General features: G+C 46.1%; 1 protein-coding gene across 1 annotated transcript in view; it reads right to left on the reverse strand.

Moving 5' to 3' along the window:
• The window catches only part of IFT43 (intraflagellar transport 43), a 120,288-nt gene that overhangs the window by 74,729 nt on the left and 24,645 nt on the right, over positions 1–20,914 (reverse strand). The window contains exon 3 of the mRNA XM_045072055.1: positions 15,554–15,618. Coding sequence (XP_044927990.1) covers positions 15,554–15,618 — 65 coding nt within the window. The remainder of the gene's footprint in view (positions 1–15,553; positions 15,619–20,914) is intronic.

A 20,914-nucleotide genomic window follows, 5' to 3' on the forward strand; every position in this document is an offset into this window, starting at 1 on the left:
AGCTCTTCCACAGATGGGGCTGGCTGCAGAAAACAACTTGGTACCTACCCCAAAGTCCTTTCTCCTTCTTCTGGATTCAAACCCTAATTCTGTTTGGGTTGGCAACGAGTCCAACTGAAAATAATCAATTCCACAGCCTCTTTCACATTGAGGGGTAGGTTCACACCATATTTCTGACCAATGAGAAAGACATGGCAGTCTCAGGAAAATATATCCCCCCATTCTGTCTCTTCCAAAAGACAAATTCCTGCTAAGAAACAGTCCTATGCCTTCACCTACATGTCATTCTCCCTCTTCTTAGCTGGAAAACAGAGGTGAGGCCTGGAGGTACAGCAGCCATCATATAACCATGAGGCATGAACGTGAGGACGAAGGCCCAAATGGGAAGGATGGTGGGCAGGAGGATGGAAAGACCTCCATCCCTGTCATCACCATGGAGCTGCCACACCAGCCCTAGACTGTGGAGCCTGGACCTCTTGTTTCCTGAGACAAATCTCTTTCTCTTTAAGCCTCTGTTAGGGGGGTTCCCTATTGCTTGCCGATACAAATGCAACCTCAACTAATACAGCACATCCAGTAGCCAAATGAGAGGTCATCCTAATTGAGAAGGAACACAGATCCCATGGAAAAACAAATCTCAAACAACTATATCTAGTTAAGCATATGGTCTCCTAAGAGAAAGTGAGCATTTCAGTCAGAACAGGAACAGTGCAACCTCGGGATTGGAATGAGCAACATCACTGAAATCTGCTGGGAAAAAAGGCGTCCAACTTGGGGAGAAAAAAATGAGCAGACTCTCTCCACAAATTTGTCTAGTCTAAAAAGAGAACACTCTGCTATCAAGAATGGAGAGGAGACCACCTTTAAGATGATTCCACATGAGCAGAAATGGGTCTTTTTATTCCAGCAAATAGCCCAAACCATGAAACATCAAAAAGGCACTCAGAGGTGCCTGGGTGGCTCAGTCAGTTAGGCATCTGCTTTTGGCTCAGGTCATGATCTCGAGATCCTGGGCTCGAGTCCTGCCTCGGGCTCTCCTTGGCGGGGAGGCTGGTCTCCCTCTCCCTTGGTGCTCTCCTTCTCTCTCTCTCTCAAATAAATAAAATCTTTCTTTTTTTTTTTTTAAAAGGGCATTCCGAAGAGGTGTTACAGTGTGTCCCTCACACCACTGGTCACAAACCTGTCAACACCTCAGTGGCTCCCTGTTCTCTAAATAATTAACTGTATGCCCAGAGTTCAAGGTCCCGCACTCAAGACCGTTTCTACCTCACCTATTTCCATCCTCTTCTCTAGACAAACCCTGGGCTTTAGTCACACAGGCCTGTTCATTCCAAACTCACTGTGGCACACTCAGGCTGCACCCCCAGCCTCTGTGCCTGGAGGGACTTCTCCGCCTCAGTGTCTGTCAGCTGCTTCATTTCAAGGCAGTGATTTCGAAACTAAAATGTTTCAAGTAACCGTCTAAAAAGCAGCTTTCAGAAGTTCAAACATCCCTTCTGAGTTCTGGAGGGCCTGTGAGACCACTCTGCTTTAATGCTGAAGAGACAGAGCACGAGGGTGTTGAGCTAGCAGACCTACACCGGCTCTCTCCTCCTCTCTCTCCCCGTTCAGTGTCCTCTGAGAAGAAATCTGGCATACCCCAAGGCTTATGCATTTGGGATTTCCCAGGATCAAATCCAGTGCTGAAAAGGGAACTCGGAGATCACCCAGTTCGGACCCCTCAGGGAGCCTCTACCCAGGAGTCCACACGACTTGCCCTGAGGTGACACGTTTGTGTGTGTTTGGCAGAAGGGGACTAAAACACAGGCAGACATCCCAACTCCTAATAGGTGCTTGGGGAAAGGGTTAGTGGCCCTAAGAAAGGAGGGCGGCCAGAACGGAGCTCAGGAAATGGCCTGTCTTTCGCATGTACTCGGGGCACCCCGCTCTGGGCTGATCTGGATTACTCTGCCCTCAGCCTCGAAAAGGACTTAGAGGCCCGAAACCAGAGGCGGGGCTGCTGGGCACCAGTAACTAGAACTGGCTCTCAAGCACCTGCCTGGGAATGGATCCAGTTCTTGGAGGGCACTGCAGGGTTAGAAGGAATGATCATTTCCAATGCCTAATTGAACTTAATGATGAGCCTAATTAGGCCTTTCTGTGGCAGGACTGGCCTGGCCTTAGCTTGGGCCCCTATGTGCAGGCTGCTTCCTTTGCACACACCTTCCTGGGGCCCGGAAGCTGGCTAGAGCACAGCTCTGCACACACCTAGGCCAGAGGAAGTGAAGGTCAAGTGCTCACCCCCTGTTACTCTTCCCACAGGCCGACCAAGCTGGATGCTGGAACTACACGCAAACAGTCCTCACGGAACCTCTGCCGAGGACCTACTGAGTGCAAAGGTACTAGACCAGGAGCCAAGGGCACAAAAATGGAAGGCAGCGAGACACAGAGAATTAAGAGAGTGACCCTGCAGCCAGGTGTGCCCAGGCTCAACCCGTAACTGGTTCCTTACCAGCTATGGGACTTGGGGCAAGTTACTTAACCTTCCAGAGCTTCTACTTCCTCATCTGTAAGCTAGGGCAATAAGAGTACCTATCTTACCAGGTTGTTTTAAGGATAAAGTAAGACAACTGTGCTTAGCTGTGCCCATCACAAAAGCCACAATAAATGAAATGCCCAGCACAAAAGCCACAATAAATGGCATAAAAACTAGAAATAACTGGGGCACCTGGGTGGCTCAGTTGGTTAAGCAACTGCCTTCAGGTCATGTCATGATTTCGGGGTCCTGGGATCGAGCCCCACACCGGGCTCCCTGCTCAGTGAGGAGTCTGCTTCTCCCTCTACCCCCTGCTCATGCTCGCTTTCTCTCTCTCTCTAATAAATAAATAAAATCTTTAAAACAATTAGAAATAACCTCAATGCCCACCAAGACAGTGAAGAGCACATCTCCACCATGGCACTGCGATGCTGCAGTTAGAAGCATGGGAAGAGTTCCAGATGTACCGCTAAATGAAAAATGAAAAAAAGGAGAACACCCTTAATATGAACCTATTTATGTAAAATAGATAGATAGATTGATTGATTTCAGTAAGCATACCTATTGTGTAAAATTATATATTGAATATCTATTGTTGATAAAAGCTGACCGACAAACTGTTACCAGGAGTTACTTCTAGAGTGCTGACTAGCCTTGGACAACATGGTGGTTTCAGGCAAATTTAGCTTTATCTGTCTTGTTTGAGTTTTTACATCATTAAAGTGCTCTTGGCTTCCTTGCACAACTAAAAAAGGCTTTTAAAAAGTATACTCCCACTGAGCTCCCCAGCCATGGAGGAGGGATTCAAGCAGACCCCGGACCAGCACTGCTAGGGACTAGAGACTAGAGGCTACTAGAGGCTAGAGACTAGACTCTGACAGGAGGTGAGAAGAAACTGGCTCTAACCTTCTGGTTAGACCTCTGCACTGTGCAATGATCCAGAGAGAGAGACAGGAATATTCCACACCACGCGGTGTTTTTTGGCTGTTACCTAAGGGATACTTCCGCAGACCTATCATTTCTTCCCTGACCCTCCGAGACCCTCTTACTTTGCGATCCTACCCCTGGCCCCACAGAATGAGTAGCTCTGGCCACAGAAGACTTTGCACTTCTGCAGAATGAGAAACTACAAAGGGCCACAAGTCAAAGCCTTCATAGGACATGCTGAGAACTCACTCCAGAACCACTCCTGGTTTTCAGTTACAAACATCAAATACAAGGGGCGCCTCCGTCGGTTGAGCCTCTGGGACTGTTGGTTTCAGCTCAAGTCATGATCTTAGGGTCGTGGGACTGAGCTGTGCACTTGGTGGAGAGTCTGCTCGAGATTTTTCCCCTTCTTCTCCCTCCCCCTCTGCTCTTCCCCCCACTCTCTCTCTCAAATCAATCTAAAAAAAATTCAAGAGTAGCTTAACTTGTTAAGAAAAGCTCAAGACCTGAAAGGAAGTTGAGAGCAGGCTTAGGAGGAAGTGGGGATCAGGCCTGGACAGCGGGGTCTTCCAGCGGGCCTCCCCCCAGGCCTCCACACAGGTCGCCCCACAGGCAACTGGGAAGCAGTTCTGTTGACTTAGGCCCTTAGAAACACAGCTACTGGATGCCATGTGGCCTCGGGGACCTCAGTGGTCCCTTCCCTGGTACACAGGCATAAACAACAAGTTCACCTCAAGTCACGACATGCACTTCTCCCCTCCTCCTTGGGCCTCAGGTACTCACCTCTGCGCCAGAGAGGGGACTGACTAGGGCCACTTGTCAGGGAGACAGCTCCACTCTTCAGAGTGGGAAGTGAAGTGTCCAAATGCTACTCCACATGGGGGCTTACAGGAACAGACTGCCATTGCCTTCCACTGGGAGGCACTTGACAGAACTGCAAGATTCCAATTATTTCATATTTAGTCATTTGCATAAGTAAATTGGTTTTGTGACACTAGACAAGCCATCCAGGGCTCTAACCTGCATTGACTATAACACAGAACATCTCTCTGGCTCTTAACTGAACAGTACTGTGTCAGTCTAAGTGGGAGCGTGTGAAAATGCCCTCCGCCGGAACCTCAAAGAGAAAAAGCTTCATGCATGCTTCTTATCTTTTCCTTAGCCTAAGGGGTCTATATGTACCTTACCTGAAGCTTTTATGATACTTTCCACAAGATCATGTTATATTCAGTACATGAATAAACGTGGGAAGTCTGCTTTCCCAATCTGGGAAAATACTACATCTATGGTGAGCTTAGGATTACTTTTACTGAGATGGGAAAATCTGGAGTACTACATAGCCCTTAAAAATGAGACAGTTCTACTCTGTCTTGCAATTCAGAAAGACCACCAAGAAATACTGTTGTACGGGGGCATGTGGGTGGCTCAGCTGGTTAAGCATTTGCCATCAGCTCAGGTCATGATCTCGGGGTCCTGACACCGAGTCCAGCATCAGGCTGTCTGCTAGGCAGGGAGTCTGCTTCTCCCTCTGCCTATGCCCCTCTCTCCCTCATGCTCTCTCTCCCAAATAAATAAATAAATAAAATCTTTTAAAAAAAAAGAAATAATAGATATGTTACCATTTACGCAAGGGGATAAAAGACTATATGAACCTGTATTTCTTGTAAATGCACGAAGTCTCTTTGGAAGGATACTGGTGAACAGTGGTTTCCTCTGGGAATGGAAACGGAGTGCCCGGGGGGAGCAGGGAAGGAGAGCTTTAGCTTCCTATCCTCCCTCCTTACCCTTCGAATTCTCTGCTATGCACATTCCTAATGTATATAAAAATAAATTAATAAAATTCAGATTCACTGAGGAGTGCTAATGTTTCAAAAGTTGACAGGAAATTATACAATGACTTGGATGGAGGAGTTTGTTTGAAGGGTGACTTTTAGTAAGGACCCCATTGCTGTGCACTGCGGGGCTGGGTGGGAAATGACAGTCCTGTTATTATCTATTACTCTCACTCCTTCCCCCAACCAGCTACCAAAGCCGATGAAATCTACCAGAATGGTGCAAGTGTGTTGAAATGCGCAGGGCCTAGGGAGAGAAGGAGTTGGGCACATTCCGCATCTCCCACTGCTTCACGGTGGACACTTTTCTTCATGAGCTATTTCACTGCACACAATCTAGGTGTTCTTTACTTCATCTTCAGATTCTACTGGACATATGTAATTTCCAGCAATAAACAATGTAATTAAATTCCAATTAAAAAAAACTGTGAATTTTCCAAGTTCAATTAAAATAGAAACTGATCTAGACCTTCCTTTACCAACTTCCTGTCCAGGCTCTGAACACAGGTGGAGAGCAAAGCCAGAAACTGCTGTTTGGGAGCCTATGCAGAACAAACGAATACAAAGTGTACATTAAGGAGATCTGCTGTTGAGACCCGAGGTTACCTTTTCTGAATATGCCATGTCTTAGAGGCCACGGAGTGGAATTGCATAAATGCATGAGAAAGCACGATAGAAAGTCGAGACAGAGGTCTACACTGGAGGCTTTCATGGGCATCTCTAAAAGCCACAGAATCAGGGACACAGCACCCAAGCCCTGGGAACAGCTACTGGAAATGGGTACACAACTAGCTACCGAGGACTTCTCCTTCTCACTACCTCATATGCAACCACTTCACTGATTTCACCTGATCTTGGACACTCGTCTCTCACAGCCGACCTCACTGAGAACCAAGTTCACCCACAGTGCCCAGGACCCCCAGTCCTGCCATGCTGATCCCGGGTTCCTTGTGATGGTTGGCAGCACGTGGAAAATAAATTCTCAATATTTCTAATTTGTTTTGAAAACTAAACAAAATTATGCTTATTGATGAAAATCTGAAGGTCAAATTAAGATCTTATAGTTGGAAGTACAGACATAGGGATACTTGGTCCCTTTTTAATTACTGGAGCTCTGTAAGAAAAGTCCCAAACTCACTCACTGATCAAGCGTGAACTGAGCACCTCAATGTGCCGGGCACTACAGACTCAGAAACAAAATACAGACAAAAATCTCTTGGAAAGTAACTGTTGACTAGTTACTAGAAATACCAATGCAGAGGCAGCTGCAGCTCTCAGACAGGTCAGCAGAGGAGAAAAAAGGAAAAACAAATAGGGAAGAGAAAGAGCCACGGGTGGTAAAACATTACCCAGAAGGGTGTTTGTTGTATCAGCCTTTCCACCTTCTTACAGGTTGGAAACTTTCTGAAATAAAGACGGGGAGGTGGGGGGAAGGCAGGATTATAGAACATGAACTGTATTTCAGGCCACCAATGAGGTGACAAAAGAAAGTGTTCTTTATACAAGAATTTTTGTTAAGGGAAAATTGGAAAATCACCATTTAACGTCCTTCGATTGAGATCACGCTCTAGGCCACAATTCTGCATGGACGCTACGACTTCTAGGTGGGAGTCTGGTGGGGGGCGGAAATGGAGGGCACATTCCTGGCCCCGCTCATGGATCACAGCCTTGCCTCACCTGGAGCCCCCGCACACCTGCGCCTCTCACACCTGCCTGTGCCTTCCCATGCAATGCAGGAGGACGGGCAGAGCACCACCCTCCGAGTACTCCTGCCAACATGGTGAGCCGGAGTCTAACTTGCTCTATCTAGATGTAACTACAGCTACCCAAGGAACGTGAAGGACAGAGGAACAAGCGAAACACCATCATCAGGAAGCGCAAGCCAAATCCAGAATGTGGGACATTCCACAAGACAAGGTAAGAAAGAAAGAAAGAAAGAAAGAAAGAAAGAAAGAAAGAAAAGGGAAGGAAGAGGAAAGAAAAAAGAAAAGAAAAATCAACAGCATAGAGAAAAAGGGAGGCAGGGGTGTTGCAGAACGAAAGGGAGGCTAAAGACATCTAATAACTAAATATAAGGTGTAGACCTTGATTTGCCCTTTTTACAATCCAACTGTAAAAAGACATCTTTGAGACAATGGAAGTATCTGAATATGGCTAGATATCAGATGACATTAAGGGATGATTTTTAATTTTGACAGACAGGATAATGGAATGATTGTTAATAAACAAAAATAGTCCTTATCAGTTAATAAAAATTATCTTCAGAGGAAGGGGGAGGGGAACAATGACATTCTTTCTATATGGTCAAGCTTCTCTGTTTATCTTTGGACTCATAAAGGATAAAAGATTTCTCACATCTATATGTATACCTTCTTAACACTAAGTAACTACATACAAACACACATACACATATAGATAGAAAGCCCAGTACTACACACACACACACACACACACACACACACACCCCTCCAGTTCTTCCTTCATCTTTTTCAAAACATAAAGCACTTAAAACTATCATTGTAGGGGCGCCTGGGTGGCTCTGTCAGTTGAGTGTCTGCCTTCAGCTCAGGTCATGATCCCAGGATCCTGGGATCGAGCCCTGTGTCAGGCTCCCTGCTCAGTGAGGAGTCTGCTTCTCCCTCTCCCTCTGTGTGTTCTCTCTCTCAAATAAATAAATAAAATATTTTCTTTTAAAAAACCCAACTATCATTTTAATGGAAAACTTGGGTGACAGACAGGACTGCGCGCATGGTCACAGCCTAGGGACCTTGTCAACTGTGGGCCTGGCCCCGCAACCCCGCGGCTGAGCACCCACATCTCGGCACGCTGATACCCACCGGGCAGCACAGGGCACACCAGTGGAGAAATTCCAGCTAAGCTGCCCTCCATGCTAAGAAACTGACTCCCATGGGGAGAGAAAGCCTGTCACAACGCTGGTGCAAGAGGACAAAACACATGTTTGCAACAGTGCTTATAGATCTAGAAGCCCAGAGGCTCTGTGAGTTTTTGCCTTTCACACTTTTGTGGCCTAATAAGAATGAACTATTCACTGCTAACAAGAAGGTACAGAGACTCTGGTATGGCAATGACACATACACAGAGAGAGGACAGAAGCCCTTTAGTATTCTTGGAACATCAATGCCATTAAAAGAGAGAGAGAGAGAGAGAAAGAGAGGAGGAGGAGGGAAGGGGGCAACCTCGGGCCTGGCACTCGGCTGTTCTCCCGCCATCTTGATGTCCTTGACGCGTGCAGATGGTGTGGAAGTGCTGGCACCAGAACAGCCCAGGAGAAGGAACGAGCGGCCAATGGAGATTTATGTGAGGAGAGTGAGATGGACAAGGTAAAATTGTCAGGAGGAGTTGTTAGAAAGTAAAATATATTGTGACAATTCCACTCCTGCCGTTCATCAATAAACTGACAGATCATTTAGTGTCAATTAGGAGTGATAGATGGACAAGTCCCCATGATCCTGGGCCAAAATTAATGGCTGGGAGGGAGAGGGTGATTGAAAATGACGGCTGACATTGAGAGCAAAGTCCTGAAAGTCCCTGAGGGGCCATTACTTGCCTCATTCCCTTGCAGATCAATGCAGGGACAAACCCAAAAACAGACACTTTGAGACAAAACTTAATCAGACTACCTTTCCTTCCTCTCTTTACCGGGTCTAGTTGCCTCTCGTTCAGCTCTGTTCTCCATGGCCAAGTCAGCGACCCACAGGCTATAAGGGCCCCAGATGGAATCTTTGGCATAGCTATGACTTTGGTGCCCGGAGAAGGAAAGGTAGTGATCCCAATAGGCCCCAGAATATTCCTGAATACGGCCCTTTCCTGCGGCTCGGGGACAAGCATGGGAGTCCTGGTATCCAGAATCTAGCCAGTGTGGCGGGTGATACACGTTCTGCTATCTTGGGCAGTGTCATACAAATAAAATAAATCCCAGAAATTCACATTCCTGGGCTATAAGCTCCTGGTTCGTATCTGGAATTAGCCCTTCTTCCTCCCACTGGCAACAACACAGCTGTAGACCTCTGTAAACATCCTTTTCCTCCTGCCTCCCTTGTAGAGAGGTACCTACCTCTAGAATGGAGCCTACCCAACAGAGCTGGTACAATGCGCCTATAAGGAACAGCTGTGGACTAAATGTTTATATGCCCCCCAAATTCATATACTGAAACCCTAATCCCTAACGTGATGGCACTTGGAAGTGGGGCCTTTGGGAGCTAATCGGAGTTAGAGGAGGTCCAAGGGATCCACATTGGGATTGGTGCCCTTAGACAATGAAGAGATACAAGATCTCCCTCTCTCTATATACACACCAAGGAAGGATGTGTGAGGATATAACCAGGAAGAAGCCCTCAACAAGAGCCAGACCATGCTGGGAACTTGACCTTGGACTTCTGGCTTCCAGAACTAGCAATCAAGGTGACAGATACATGTTTGTTGTTTCAGCCACCCTGTCGATGGCACACCGTCGATGGCATTCTGTTCTAGCGGCCTGAGCTAAGTCAGTGCCATTTTTATCATTTCAAAAGAATTCAAGTAGAGTGTATGACTTTCCAGCATGAATTCCCTGCTCTAAGCAATAAGGCTACCATCCCCGCAACACTTCTCAGTACACCAAGGCTCTCCTCATGATCCTCTGCGCATGCGAGTCCACCCAGCCTGACCTCCGTGTCCTCTGCAAGGGACCCCAAGTCCCTGTGATCTGCGTCTCCTCCGATGTCCCGTCACCGGCGTGAGCCAGTCCATCTGGTTCTCACTTGCAATGTGCTCCTTCCTGATTTTCGTGAGCAAAAATCCCCGATCTTCCCAATGCGAACCCAAGCTCTTACAGGGCAGGAAGCACAGACACACTCTGTCCTCCCTGGAGTGCCCCACAAGGCGCAGGAGGCCACACTTTCCAACCTGAATGGGTGGGTCCTTGATGTGGCCCGACGATGGTCGCTCCTACCCCTGGCCAGCAGCCTGTTCCTCTTCCTGCCACACGCCTGGCCTACCTTGCCGCCAGAGGCCAGCTCTCCTCGGCTCCAGCGAGCTCAACGGTCTGCCTTTCTACTTTGGAAAAAGAAGAAAACCAAAGGGCCAATCCAAAATGAAATTCCCCCAACTCCCTACTCCCTCAACTTCTCTTGATAGCTCACCCAGCCTTTCTAAGCTCCCTCTTATCTTGGAGGAAAAATGTCCCTGCCTCCTTCTGTCCAAGGTTTATCAACCTCTGTTGGAAGGGTTAATCCTTCCAAGGATCCTGCTTCTTCTAATCCTTCCTGTTCCACCTGCAAGCTCTCTTTCCCCACATGTGACACACATGGTTCTTGACACAAACCCCTCCTTCCAAATACTGTCCCCTATTTTCCTTTCTTTCTCAGGGAAGATCACCATTTCTTCACCTCAGTTCCTCTTTAGCCCCGAATATGGCTTCTGCCCCAGTGCAAATCACCGTAACCTTCTCAAAGGCCCCTCGTAACCTCCAAACAGCCAAATCCAAGGCTCTGTCCTTGGCTTCTATCTGTGTAGATGACCAAGTTGTGCCTCTCTTTTGGCCTCTCTTCCAAACTGTGGAAAATTATCTACATGGACCACCACCGGCCTACAAATCAGGTCTCCCCTTCTGTGCTCCCTACCTGACAGCACCAACCCCAACCAAGTCATCAAAGCGAGGCCCCGTGCAGGACCTGCCCCTCCTCTCTTCTTTGCCCTGTATCTGACCTATGGTCCCCAAAGCTCTGCTCCTATCCAGGCTCACATTACTGCCCTCGTCCAGCTCTTATCATCCTTCAAACAGAGTATTACCTTTCCAACTGCGCTTCAACCTTCCAGATCTCCACTTCCCACACTGACAGCAAAGTGACCTGATCTGAGAGCAAAAACACCAATGAGATCATTCATTTGTTCAGTTGGCAGTCACGGAGCACTGGTTATGGACTGGCACTATTTGAGGTACTGGGCATAGGTAAATAAGAGTGTGTCTCCTCTCAAGAAGCTTACATTACAGGAGAGAAAAAGAGACTGCGTGTATGTGCACCCACAAATACATATATGTACGTACGCATATACGTCACGTGCGGATACATGAAGAAAAGGAAGCACAGAGTGACGAGGGGAGCTACTTTTTATAAACTGAGGTCAGCAAGAGCCTTACCGGCCACGGTAAGAACTTGGGGATTTGCTTGGACTGTGGGGAATCCCACTGGAGGGCTCCGAGGAGACAAGGGAAATGACCTTGCTTGTGTTTTAAAAAGGTCCCTCTGGCTCTGTGGAGATAAGACGGAGGGAGAAAGGATGCAGGGGGAGACCAGTTCAGGACGTTCTCAGTTGATCCGGTGCTAGAAATGACAGTGGCCACAGCCGAGCACCGGCGGTGCAGACCACAGACCTATTTCATCTGCAGACTTCACCTGCTTTGCTGACAGACCAAACATGGGCTGAGATGAAAAGTGGGGTCCAGGAGGATTCCAAAGTTTATGGTCGGAAGTAACGGGGAGGCCAGAGTCACCATTTATGGAGATCTGAGGGAGACTCTGGCAGGTGCAGGTTAGGGGATGGGACAAGACGGGTAACAAGGAGGAGCACTGATTCAGATATGCTGTGACTGAGTCGTGTATCCAAGTGGAAACTTCACCTGGATGACTGGATGTTCGGGGACAGGACTAGATGGATATATATTTTGGAGGTGTCGCTGTGAAGGTGACAGTCAAACTCCCGAACTGGGTCGAGATCCTGCTAGCGTGCATGTTGACACAGAAGAGAGAAGGTTCGAGGATGGGCACTGGGTTCCCCAACATTGAGAGAAGTCGGCACTAGGCCACAGACTGAGGAGACACACAAGATAATACTTTGAAAAGTAACATATAAAATGGAAAAATATCTTTTTCCTGGAGCAAACTGATTTGCTTTGGAAAAATCTTCAATATATTCATTGAGATATTCATTTAAAATATTCATTTTTAAGATTTCCTTTTGTTCTCTAGGCAGCAGATACAAGGTTTGTCTGATCTCCATATTTCAAAGTAAATTCCAGATATTACAAGCACTAAAATCCCCTAATACCTTGGAAAAATGGGGCAACTCTGGGAGACTCTCACTGATATATGAGACCTACATTTCAAAGTTACCTTCTTCTCCTTGGTTAGCACTAGAAAGTAGTGCTATGTTCTATAAAGCAAAGAGTGGTATTTGCCAGCAAATGAATCGATGGAAAGACCACTGGAACACAGTAACAAGTCTGAAAGTAGACTCAGGTATGTGCGAAGGTGTAGAATTATGATACAGGTGGTTTCTAAACTTACCAGATAAAGACGGATTTTTAAATAAATGGTGGTGGGACCATAGCCATTTGGAAACAGATAAACTGATCCACACCTTATATCATGCAGTAGAATTAATTCTGAATGGATCAGAGATCTAAAATTTTAAAATAAAAGGGTGAGGTCATTTTCCAATAAAAGATGATCTCTAAAAACTGGCAGTTAGCTTGTGGGTCAAAGTTTGCTGAATCTGGGGCACCTGGGTGGCTCAGTTGTTAAGCGGCTGCCTTCGGCTCAGGTCATGATCCCAGGGACCTGGGATCGAGCCCCGCATCAGGCTCCCTGCTCAGCAGGAAGCCTGCTTCTCCCTCTCCTGCTCCCCCTGCTTGTGTTCCCTCTCTTGCTTTCTCTGTCAAATAAATTTTAAAAATCTTCAAAAAAAAAAAAAGTTTGCTGAATCCTAGTATATAGAAACAAAGAAGAGTAAATTAAAATTATATATGCTTATGTTTAATTCTGCAAAAAAGAGTATAGGTCGGATAGAACAGAAGCTAATAAAGAGGTTACCCATAGGGGATGGATGGAAATGAGGTGGACGGAGTAAGGATGACAGTGAGACTACTCTGAGTGTGTTTCTACACCATTTTCATATGATAAGAAGTATATCAAATCACCTGTTCTTGCCCAAAACCTACAACTTAAACCTGATCATGAGAAATCAGAGAAAACCAGAATTTAAGACATTCTACAAGACAACTGGCCAGGACTCCTCAAAAAAAAACAATATCTGAGAAAGCAAGGGAGGAATTGGGATTATTTTAGAACAAGAGCGATATTTCAGATAAGATGAATTTATCTAAACAAATGTATCTACATAAACTTAAATAAAAGTTATTCTGGCTATAAAGAGGTAGAACTACCCGATATAAGGTGTGAACTCTGATGGGATCCTGGGGCTATAAAAGACATTTCGGGACACCTGGGTAAATTTAAATATAAATTCTTATTAAATATTAAATCATTATGAAATTACTTGGATGTGAGAATAACACGGTGATCATCTGGAAAATGTCCTTAATCTTGAGAGATGTGTGCTGAGATATTCAGAAGTGAAATATCATGACTTCTGCAACCTGTTTTCAAATGATTCAGGGGGAAAAAGTGTATGTGTGTGAGACAGAGCAGGGAAAGGAAGGGAGGAAAGAAAAAGGGTATATTCTTAAAGCATAGGTATATTTTTAAGGTATATTTTTAAGGCAACAAGTGCTGAAGGAAATTCAAGATAAGAGTAACATCTGTATTTTAAGAAAAAAATTTCCTTCCCAAGTCTACATTAGTTAAACTTGATAGTCGGCGATCCTCTGCTGGTGTAGTAAATATTCTTTTCTGGTTTACTTTTGATTTATGATTTCGTACAAGGGATTAAAGACCAAAGTGGTTTGTAATCCCACAGTGACTAATGGGCAATTCTGTTCTGTTTAGAAAGTTACTTTAAGAACACAAAACGAGGGGCGCCTGGGTGGCTCCGTGGGTTAAAGCCTCTGCCTTTGGCTCAGGGCATGATCCCAGGGTCCTGGGATTGAGCCCCACATTGGGTTCTCTGCTCAGCAAGGAGCCTGCTTGTGATCTCTGTCTCTCAAATAAATAAATAAAATCTTTAAAAAAAAAAAAAAAAAGAACACAGAATGAGGGGACGCCTGGGTGGCTCAGTTGGTTAAGGGACTCCTTGGCTCAGGTCATGGTCCTGGAGTCCTGGGATCAAGTCCCGCATCGGGCTCCCTGCTCGGCAGGGAGTCTGCTTTTTCCTCTGACCCTCCCCTTTCTTATGCTCAATCTCTCTCAAATAAATAAATAAAATCTTTAAAAAATATATTTAAAAAACAAAGAACACAGAATGGGGGTCAGAGGGTACACTTCCAGTTATCAGATAAGTAAGTAATGGAGATGTCATGTACAACATGGTGACTACAGTTCATAATACTGTAGTGCATAATTGAAAGTTGCTAAGAGTGGATCCTAAAGTTCTTAACACAAGGAAAAATTTTTCTGTGACTATGTATGGTTACAAATGTTAACTATATATTGTGGTGGTCATTGGCAATATATACAAATACTGAATCGTTACGTTGTACACGTGAAACCAATATAATGTTATGTGTCAACTATGCTTAATAGTGTCAACTATTAAAATATGCCAGTGTTTAAAAAAAAGAACACAGAATCCTACAATATGGATGATCTCTAAAAACATTAGGTCAAGTGAAAGCAGTTAGTCATAGAGGACCACATAAAGTAGGATACCATGTATGTGAAACGTCCAAACAGGCCAGTCAGAGACAGAAAGCAGAATGGTGACTGCCTACGGCTGGGGAGACTGGGGGCACATGGGAAATAACTGCTAATGGGTACCAGGTTTCTCTGAGAGGAGGGTGATAACAATGTTCTAGGGGCGCCTGGGTGGCTCAGTGGGTTAAAGCCTCTGCCTTTGGCGCAGTCATGATTCCAGGATCCTGGGATTGAGCCCCGCATTGGGCTCTCTGCTCGGCAAGAAGCCTGCTTCCCTTCCTCTCTCTCTGCCTGCCTCTCTGGCTACTTGTGATCTCTGTCTGTCAAATAAACAAATAAAATCTTTTTAAAAAATGTTCTAAAACTAGGACACCTGGGTGACTCAGCTGGTTAAGCATCTGCCTTCTGCTCAGGTCATGACCCCGGGATCCTGGGATGGAGTCCCTATCAGGTTCTCTGCTCAGCAGGGAGTCTGCTTCTCCCTCTCCCTCTGCCCCTCCCCACTGCTTGTACTCTCTCAAATAAAGAAATAAATCTTAAAAAAAAAAAAAAAAGTTTTAAATTGACTGTGGTGTTGGTAGCACAACTCTGTTAGGGCACCAAGAATGACTGACTGACTTATACATTGTATATGGGTGAATTACATGGGATAAGAATTATACCTCAGGAGGGCTGTTCTAAAAACATTAAAGAAAAACTACCCAAGAGCCAAGTGCCCACCTTCACACTCACGAGCTGCTGGCACTTACTTTGAAGACTTCACGGAGTCATCTGCCCAGCCTCCTTGCCTGCGGGGTGGTTTGGGAGGGGGAGCCTGAAAGGGGACGAGAAGCCAAAATCACAGTCACTCACCACTGGTATTCGTGCATGCAGGGGATGAGTTTGAGGCCACCTCAACCAATATTCTATCAAAATATTTCCAATAAAAATATAGTAACCTTTCTAATTTACTTTCAAAATCTGGATGCTTTTGAGCCCTTCGGTAGGTGTGTAAAAGCAAGATCCATAGGGCAAGATCTGGATGGCAGAGTCTACTGAAAGCCTTAGATGGCTGCCTTGGTGGCTCAGAGAGTTGGTTGAGCGACTGCCTTCAGCTCAGGTCATGATCCTAGATTCCTGGGATTGAGCCCCATACTGGGCTCCCTGCTCAGAGGGGGCTCTGCTTCTCCCTCTGACCTTCCCCCTCTCATGCTCGCTCTCTCTCTCTTTCAAATAAATACATACATTCTCTCTCTCTCTCAAATAAATAAATAAACAGGAAATCTAAAAAAAAAAAAAAGAAAAGAAAGAAAAGAAATGCTTCATACTTTTTAAGCCAGCAATTCTAATCCAAGGAATTCATCCCAAAGAAACAATTAGAGAGAGACATAAGGGTTGTTTCTGAATAGTAAACAACTCAAAACCAAAATAGATGGCGATAAGAAATTACGTAAATAATGGAACGCACATGTGAAAATACTATGTAATAATGAAGAACTATGGTAAAAAAGAATACTTAATGAGATGAGAATGTTTGGTATATAGTAACTCTTAAAAAATGTTGTAGAATAGTAGGTACATGCTTCTAATTTGAGGAAAAGATTTTTAATACATAGTGTTAACTAGCTATAAGTACATGAATGAGAGGGGATTCCAGGGACAGAACTGTGGGCAATTTTTTTAGTCCCTTCTCTGTGTTGTTATGCATGGTCTAATTTTTTAAATAATCACCTTATATTATTTTTATAAACTGAAAGGTAATAAAAAAGGATGTAAGACAAAGGTTTGCTTAACAGACTTGAATTAAATGGGTGGGTTACAAATCTACTCAGATTCCTTAGGGAAGAGGGAGTCACCTGCCAAGGATGCATTCAGAAGCCTAAGTACAGGCGTTCCGGTCCAGCATATCTCAACTGGAAATACCAAGGGGATGTCAAGCAATCCACTGAGTCAGTCAAGTTGGATAAAAGAGCAAAGAATACTTCCTACTTTCCATTCCCCAGCATTCCCATAGGATTGTTTTTTGAAGTATCAATTTCCTTATTCTAACAATGGCATATAATTATAATTCTCAGTCTTAAGAGATACTTTGATGAATGGACTTAAAACATGGGTTGGCCAACTTTTTCTATGGAGAGTTGAGCAGTTTTGATTCTGCAGGCCATACAGCCTTTGTTCCAAATCAGTTCTGATACTGTAAGGCAATAAAGAGCTATGGACCATAAGTGAACAAACAGGTGTCTCTGTGTTCCAATAAAACTTTGTAAAAATAAGCAGTGGGCCAATTTAGCAGGAAGGATGTGGTTTGCAGAACCTTGAACTAAAATGTGGCATTGCAACATCCTTTAAATTGATCACTTAAAGCCTAACTTGTAACTTTTAAAGAAAACATTCTCTCAACATGCCAAAATACATTTATACTTTCGATATTTTATTTTGCACCAAGATACATTTCCTTTCTGGCTTCTCTCGTAGAATGGGACTTTCTTCAGAGTAAGCCAGAACCTGCTGGAAAAGGCTAACTGAGAAGAAATCAAGCCCCAGGATGCCTGTATCCAACTCAGCTCCCAGGAAATGGTAAGCGGAGCTTTAGAAAAAACAAACTTGAGTTTTCTTTGCCAGAGGCAGGTAATGGAGCTATGTGGGGGACTCTGTTAGAAATGCCGAAAGTGCCAAAGTGGAGAACAAGCTATTATTTGTCTCTACCAGAGGAATATCCAAAGAAGACAGACCAGAGGGATATCCAAAGAGATGCTCACTGGTGCTTCCTGCTCCACATACCCTTATCTGCTGTCCCTGCCACCCACACTCACCCACCCCGAGGCCACAAGGGGAAGCCTTCTAGTCCAAGGCCCCCACTGCCCTGAGACACTGACTGGACCACAGTGCACCAGTCTGACCCCACTGGAACCAATCGATATGCCTGTCCCAGCACTCGAGAACTGAGGCTCAGAGGCTAGGCTGTTCAGACAGCATGAACACTGGAACTATAAGGACCAGCGGGAATTAGAAAAACCCCAAAGTGCCAAAAACCAAAGTTGTATGAGCAGAAAATGACAATCTTGCCCTATCAACCTCCTACTGCGTATAAAGCCTTCCTACTGGAGAGGCTTGATAGGTTAAAGAGAACAGAACCACACAGGGCCCCTCTGAGGATGTCCGAAGGCAATCTGGCCTACAGGCGATCCTCCTGGGCTTCTGCAGGTGACATCCCACGCTTCTCCACCCAAGGACAGGACCACCTTGTGATAACGAATATTCCTGAATGTGGAGGTCACAGATGTGTAGCCACAGGTTGTGTGCAGACAGACAGCAGCTTTTTGGTGTGTTTTTATTTTTATAACTTAGGCTACCACTGTAAAAACTGGACGATTTCCACATAAAATGTCATTTTCTAGCTTCTCTCAAAAAACTCTAAGGGCCAGTAACAGTGGGGCTGAGTATGAGTGGCAGCTGTCCCTGAAGACAAGACCAGCGCGCCATTCCCCAGGTGGCCCCGGTCCTCACTTGCCCTCTTTGCCTCCTTCCTAATTTTTATTTAAAAAATTAGACCATGCATAACATTTTTATTTAAAAAATTAGACCATGCATAACAACACAGAGAAGGGACTAAAAAAATTGCCCACAGTTCTGTCCCTGGAATCCCCTCTCAATGCCAGCTGCCGCTTACTAGCATCCTCCTTGTGCTGCTGTTTCTCTTCCAGGGCAGAATCCTGCGTTCCTGTGTCCAGTGGAAGTGGGAACGGGAAAGCTAGGTCAGCTGTTTTGAGAAAAGTGGGCAAGAGCATGTGTCTTGGTCGGGAGCGGGAGCTGACCTTGCGACTTCAGCACGCACACTGAAGGAGCGTCTGTCTCATCCCTCACCCCACGTCACTCCCCGAAGCTGCCCGCCCGCCCCCCACCCCCAACAGTCACCTGGGCATGGGACCCCCAGCTACTCCCCCTCAGAGCTGGGCTTTCCTCTGTTAGCTCTGGATATTGGAAAGCACAGAATGAACCAAGTCAAACGCAAGGTGCCACAAAGTCGGGGTGTCCGAGCCTGCCTGGCGCCTTCCCAGCGCTGGGAGCTGCAGAGAGTCCACAAGAAGGCAGGGGACCTGCGTGGCACTGGCGGGCTCCCGCTACTTGTCTCCTGATCCCGGCAGATGCACAAGCAACAGACACTTCTGTCAAAAGGCACTCCTTTGAGTAACCGCTAAACTGTGGGCCTAAATCAGTGGCTTCACAGCAAGTACTCAGAGCGGCGCCGGGCACGCCGATCCTCCATCTGCCGTTACCATCGCCGCCGTCATCTGTATTACTCACATCCATATATGAAAGCTCGGACTGTGGGTCATAAAATATCCTACCCTTTAGAAAAAAGATAAAGGGGGAAAAAAAAAAAGACTCCTTTGAGCCTGGCCTGAGCTGTCACTCTGACTACTAAGGGACATTGTGTGGTTAATAAAGCTCCCTAAGATTCTAAAAACCAAAATGACCGGCTTTATCTCCTTTAACCGCAAATCCCAGGAAGCCATGGCTATTGGGGGGCTGAGAACAAATCCCTTCCGGCCAGAGGAAGCACAAAGACACACTTTCTCTCATGCTCCTCCCATTACAAAATGGTACCAGCTGCTACATTAGGACGGCAGCTTCAAAGCAAAAAGATCCCCACAGAAGAGCCACAGCTCTGCGTCTGATGGGACTGGAAAACTGGTTCCAAAGTCACAGGGTGTTTTCACAAGTAATGAAAGACTTCAAGGGTTGACAGGATGCCGTAAAAACCACGTAAGCTACTCTCCCGTGAGAGGCCAAGAAGTTCTCTGAGCAAAGTGGGACTGAGGCCATGTTTGTTCTCCCCACTCTTCTCTGGGGGTCTCGGCCAACCTCAGGAGAGCGCATGGGGCGGATGGGAGACCCGAGGGGCAGGCAGAACATGCTCTCTGCAAACTAGGGCTCGGGCGTGAAGCTGGGGCTGTCTCCTTCCTCATGGGGAATCCTTATGTTCAGCCTAGCACTCTGGGGCCCAGGGTAAAAACATTTTTTTTAATACTCCCTACTATGAGTCTTGTTATGGCTACACACAGACACCCTATCTAGATGAAAGAAACTTAATTAGCCACTCCGAAGTGATAAAGGCTCTTCCCCAGAATTTACCTTTGTTCCCCATGTGGGGAGCCAGGCACGATCCTATGTGCACTGGGTGAGACAGGAAAAGCAGACGTCACCTCTGTTCTCAAATGTTACCTCTATTCCGTGAGGCAGAAGAGAGGTCAAATTCGGTGTATATCAGACATATACGAACGCTATGTGATGGCATGTCAGGGCCACTGGGGAATTTAAGAGGCCACAGTGGACGTGGGACACACGCGTCAGGGATGGGGGCAGGGGGCTACTCCAGGGACAGGCCGCATCCATGGTCCAAGGGCGAAGCAGTTTTCTTGCAGTTTTCTTGCCACCTCTGCTGGTTTTACTGGAACACTCTCTCCTGTCTCATTCAGACAGAACTCAGGACACAACCGAGGATGAAATAGAACTGTGCCAGGCCAAGAAGTGCCGAAGACCCTTGGAGAGGGCAGGGAAGCTTTATGGATGTGAAATATAAAGAGAGATGAAAAGGAAAAGCATTTCTGAAGGAACTAGATGCAAGGTATAGGGGTTCCAGAATAGCACATAACACTTGGGCCGCAGCAAATGCTAGTAACCAATCGTCATATTTGCAGGAGTCCCTGGGAAAACTCTCCCGGAAGAGGGGGTAGTCTGAGCAGCCTGACATCTATCCTTTTACAATGCAGGCCATAAGAAGAAGCTGATGCAACCCAGTCACAATGGTGATTCGACATCAGGTGCAAATGACCTCGTCTGAAACGTAAGGAGATAACCGACTTTCAGCAATATAATTGAGAAGGTCTGGCAGGTCCTTTGCACAGACAGTCCAGCCCCTGAGAGCCTGGCTGATCTTCCTAAGAGCTACGATGGCATCTAAATACCCAGTAAGCCCTTGTTTCAAAAAGAATGCCACGGCTTTCTCCCAGGGTGATCTGAAACACAAGACCCACTCATAGGCTATGGCCTTCCTGTAGCTCCTTTTAGAACCAGCTGCCAGAACTCAGCTTCCCCCTTCTCCGAGGTGACAGATGAGATGTGGGGGG

Source organism: Mustela putorius, unplaced genomic scaffold (genome assembly GCF_011764305.1).
Source record: "Mustela putorius furo isolate JIRA1106 unplaced genomic scaffold, ASM1176430v1.1 tig00000129_pilon_pilon_pilon, whole genome shotgun sequence".
Classification (NCBI taxonomy): Eukaryota; Metazoa; Chordata; class Mammalia; order Carnivora; family Mustelidae; genus Mustela; species Mustela putorius.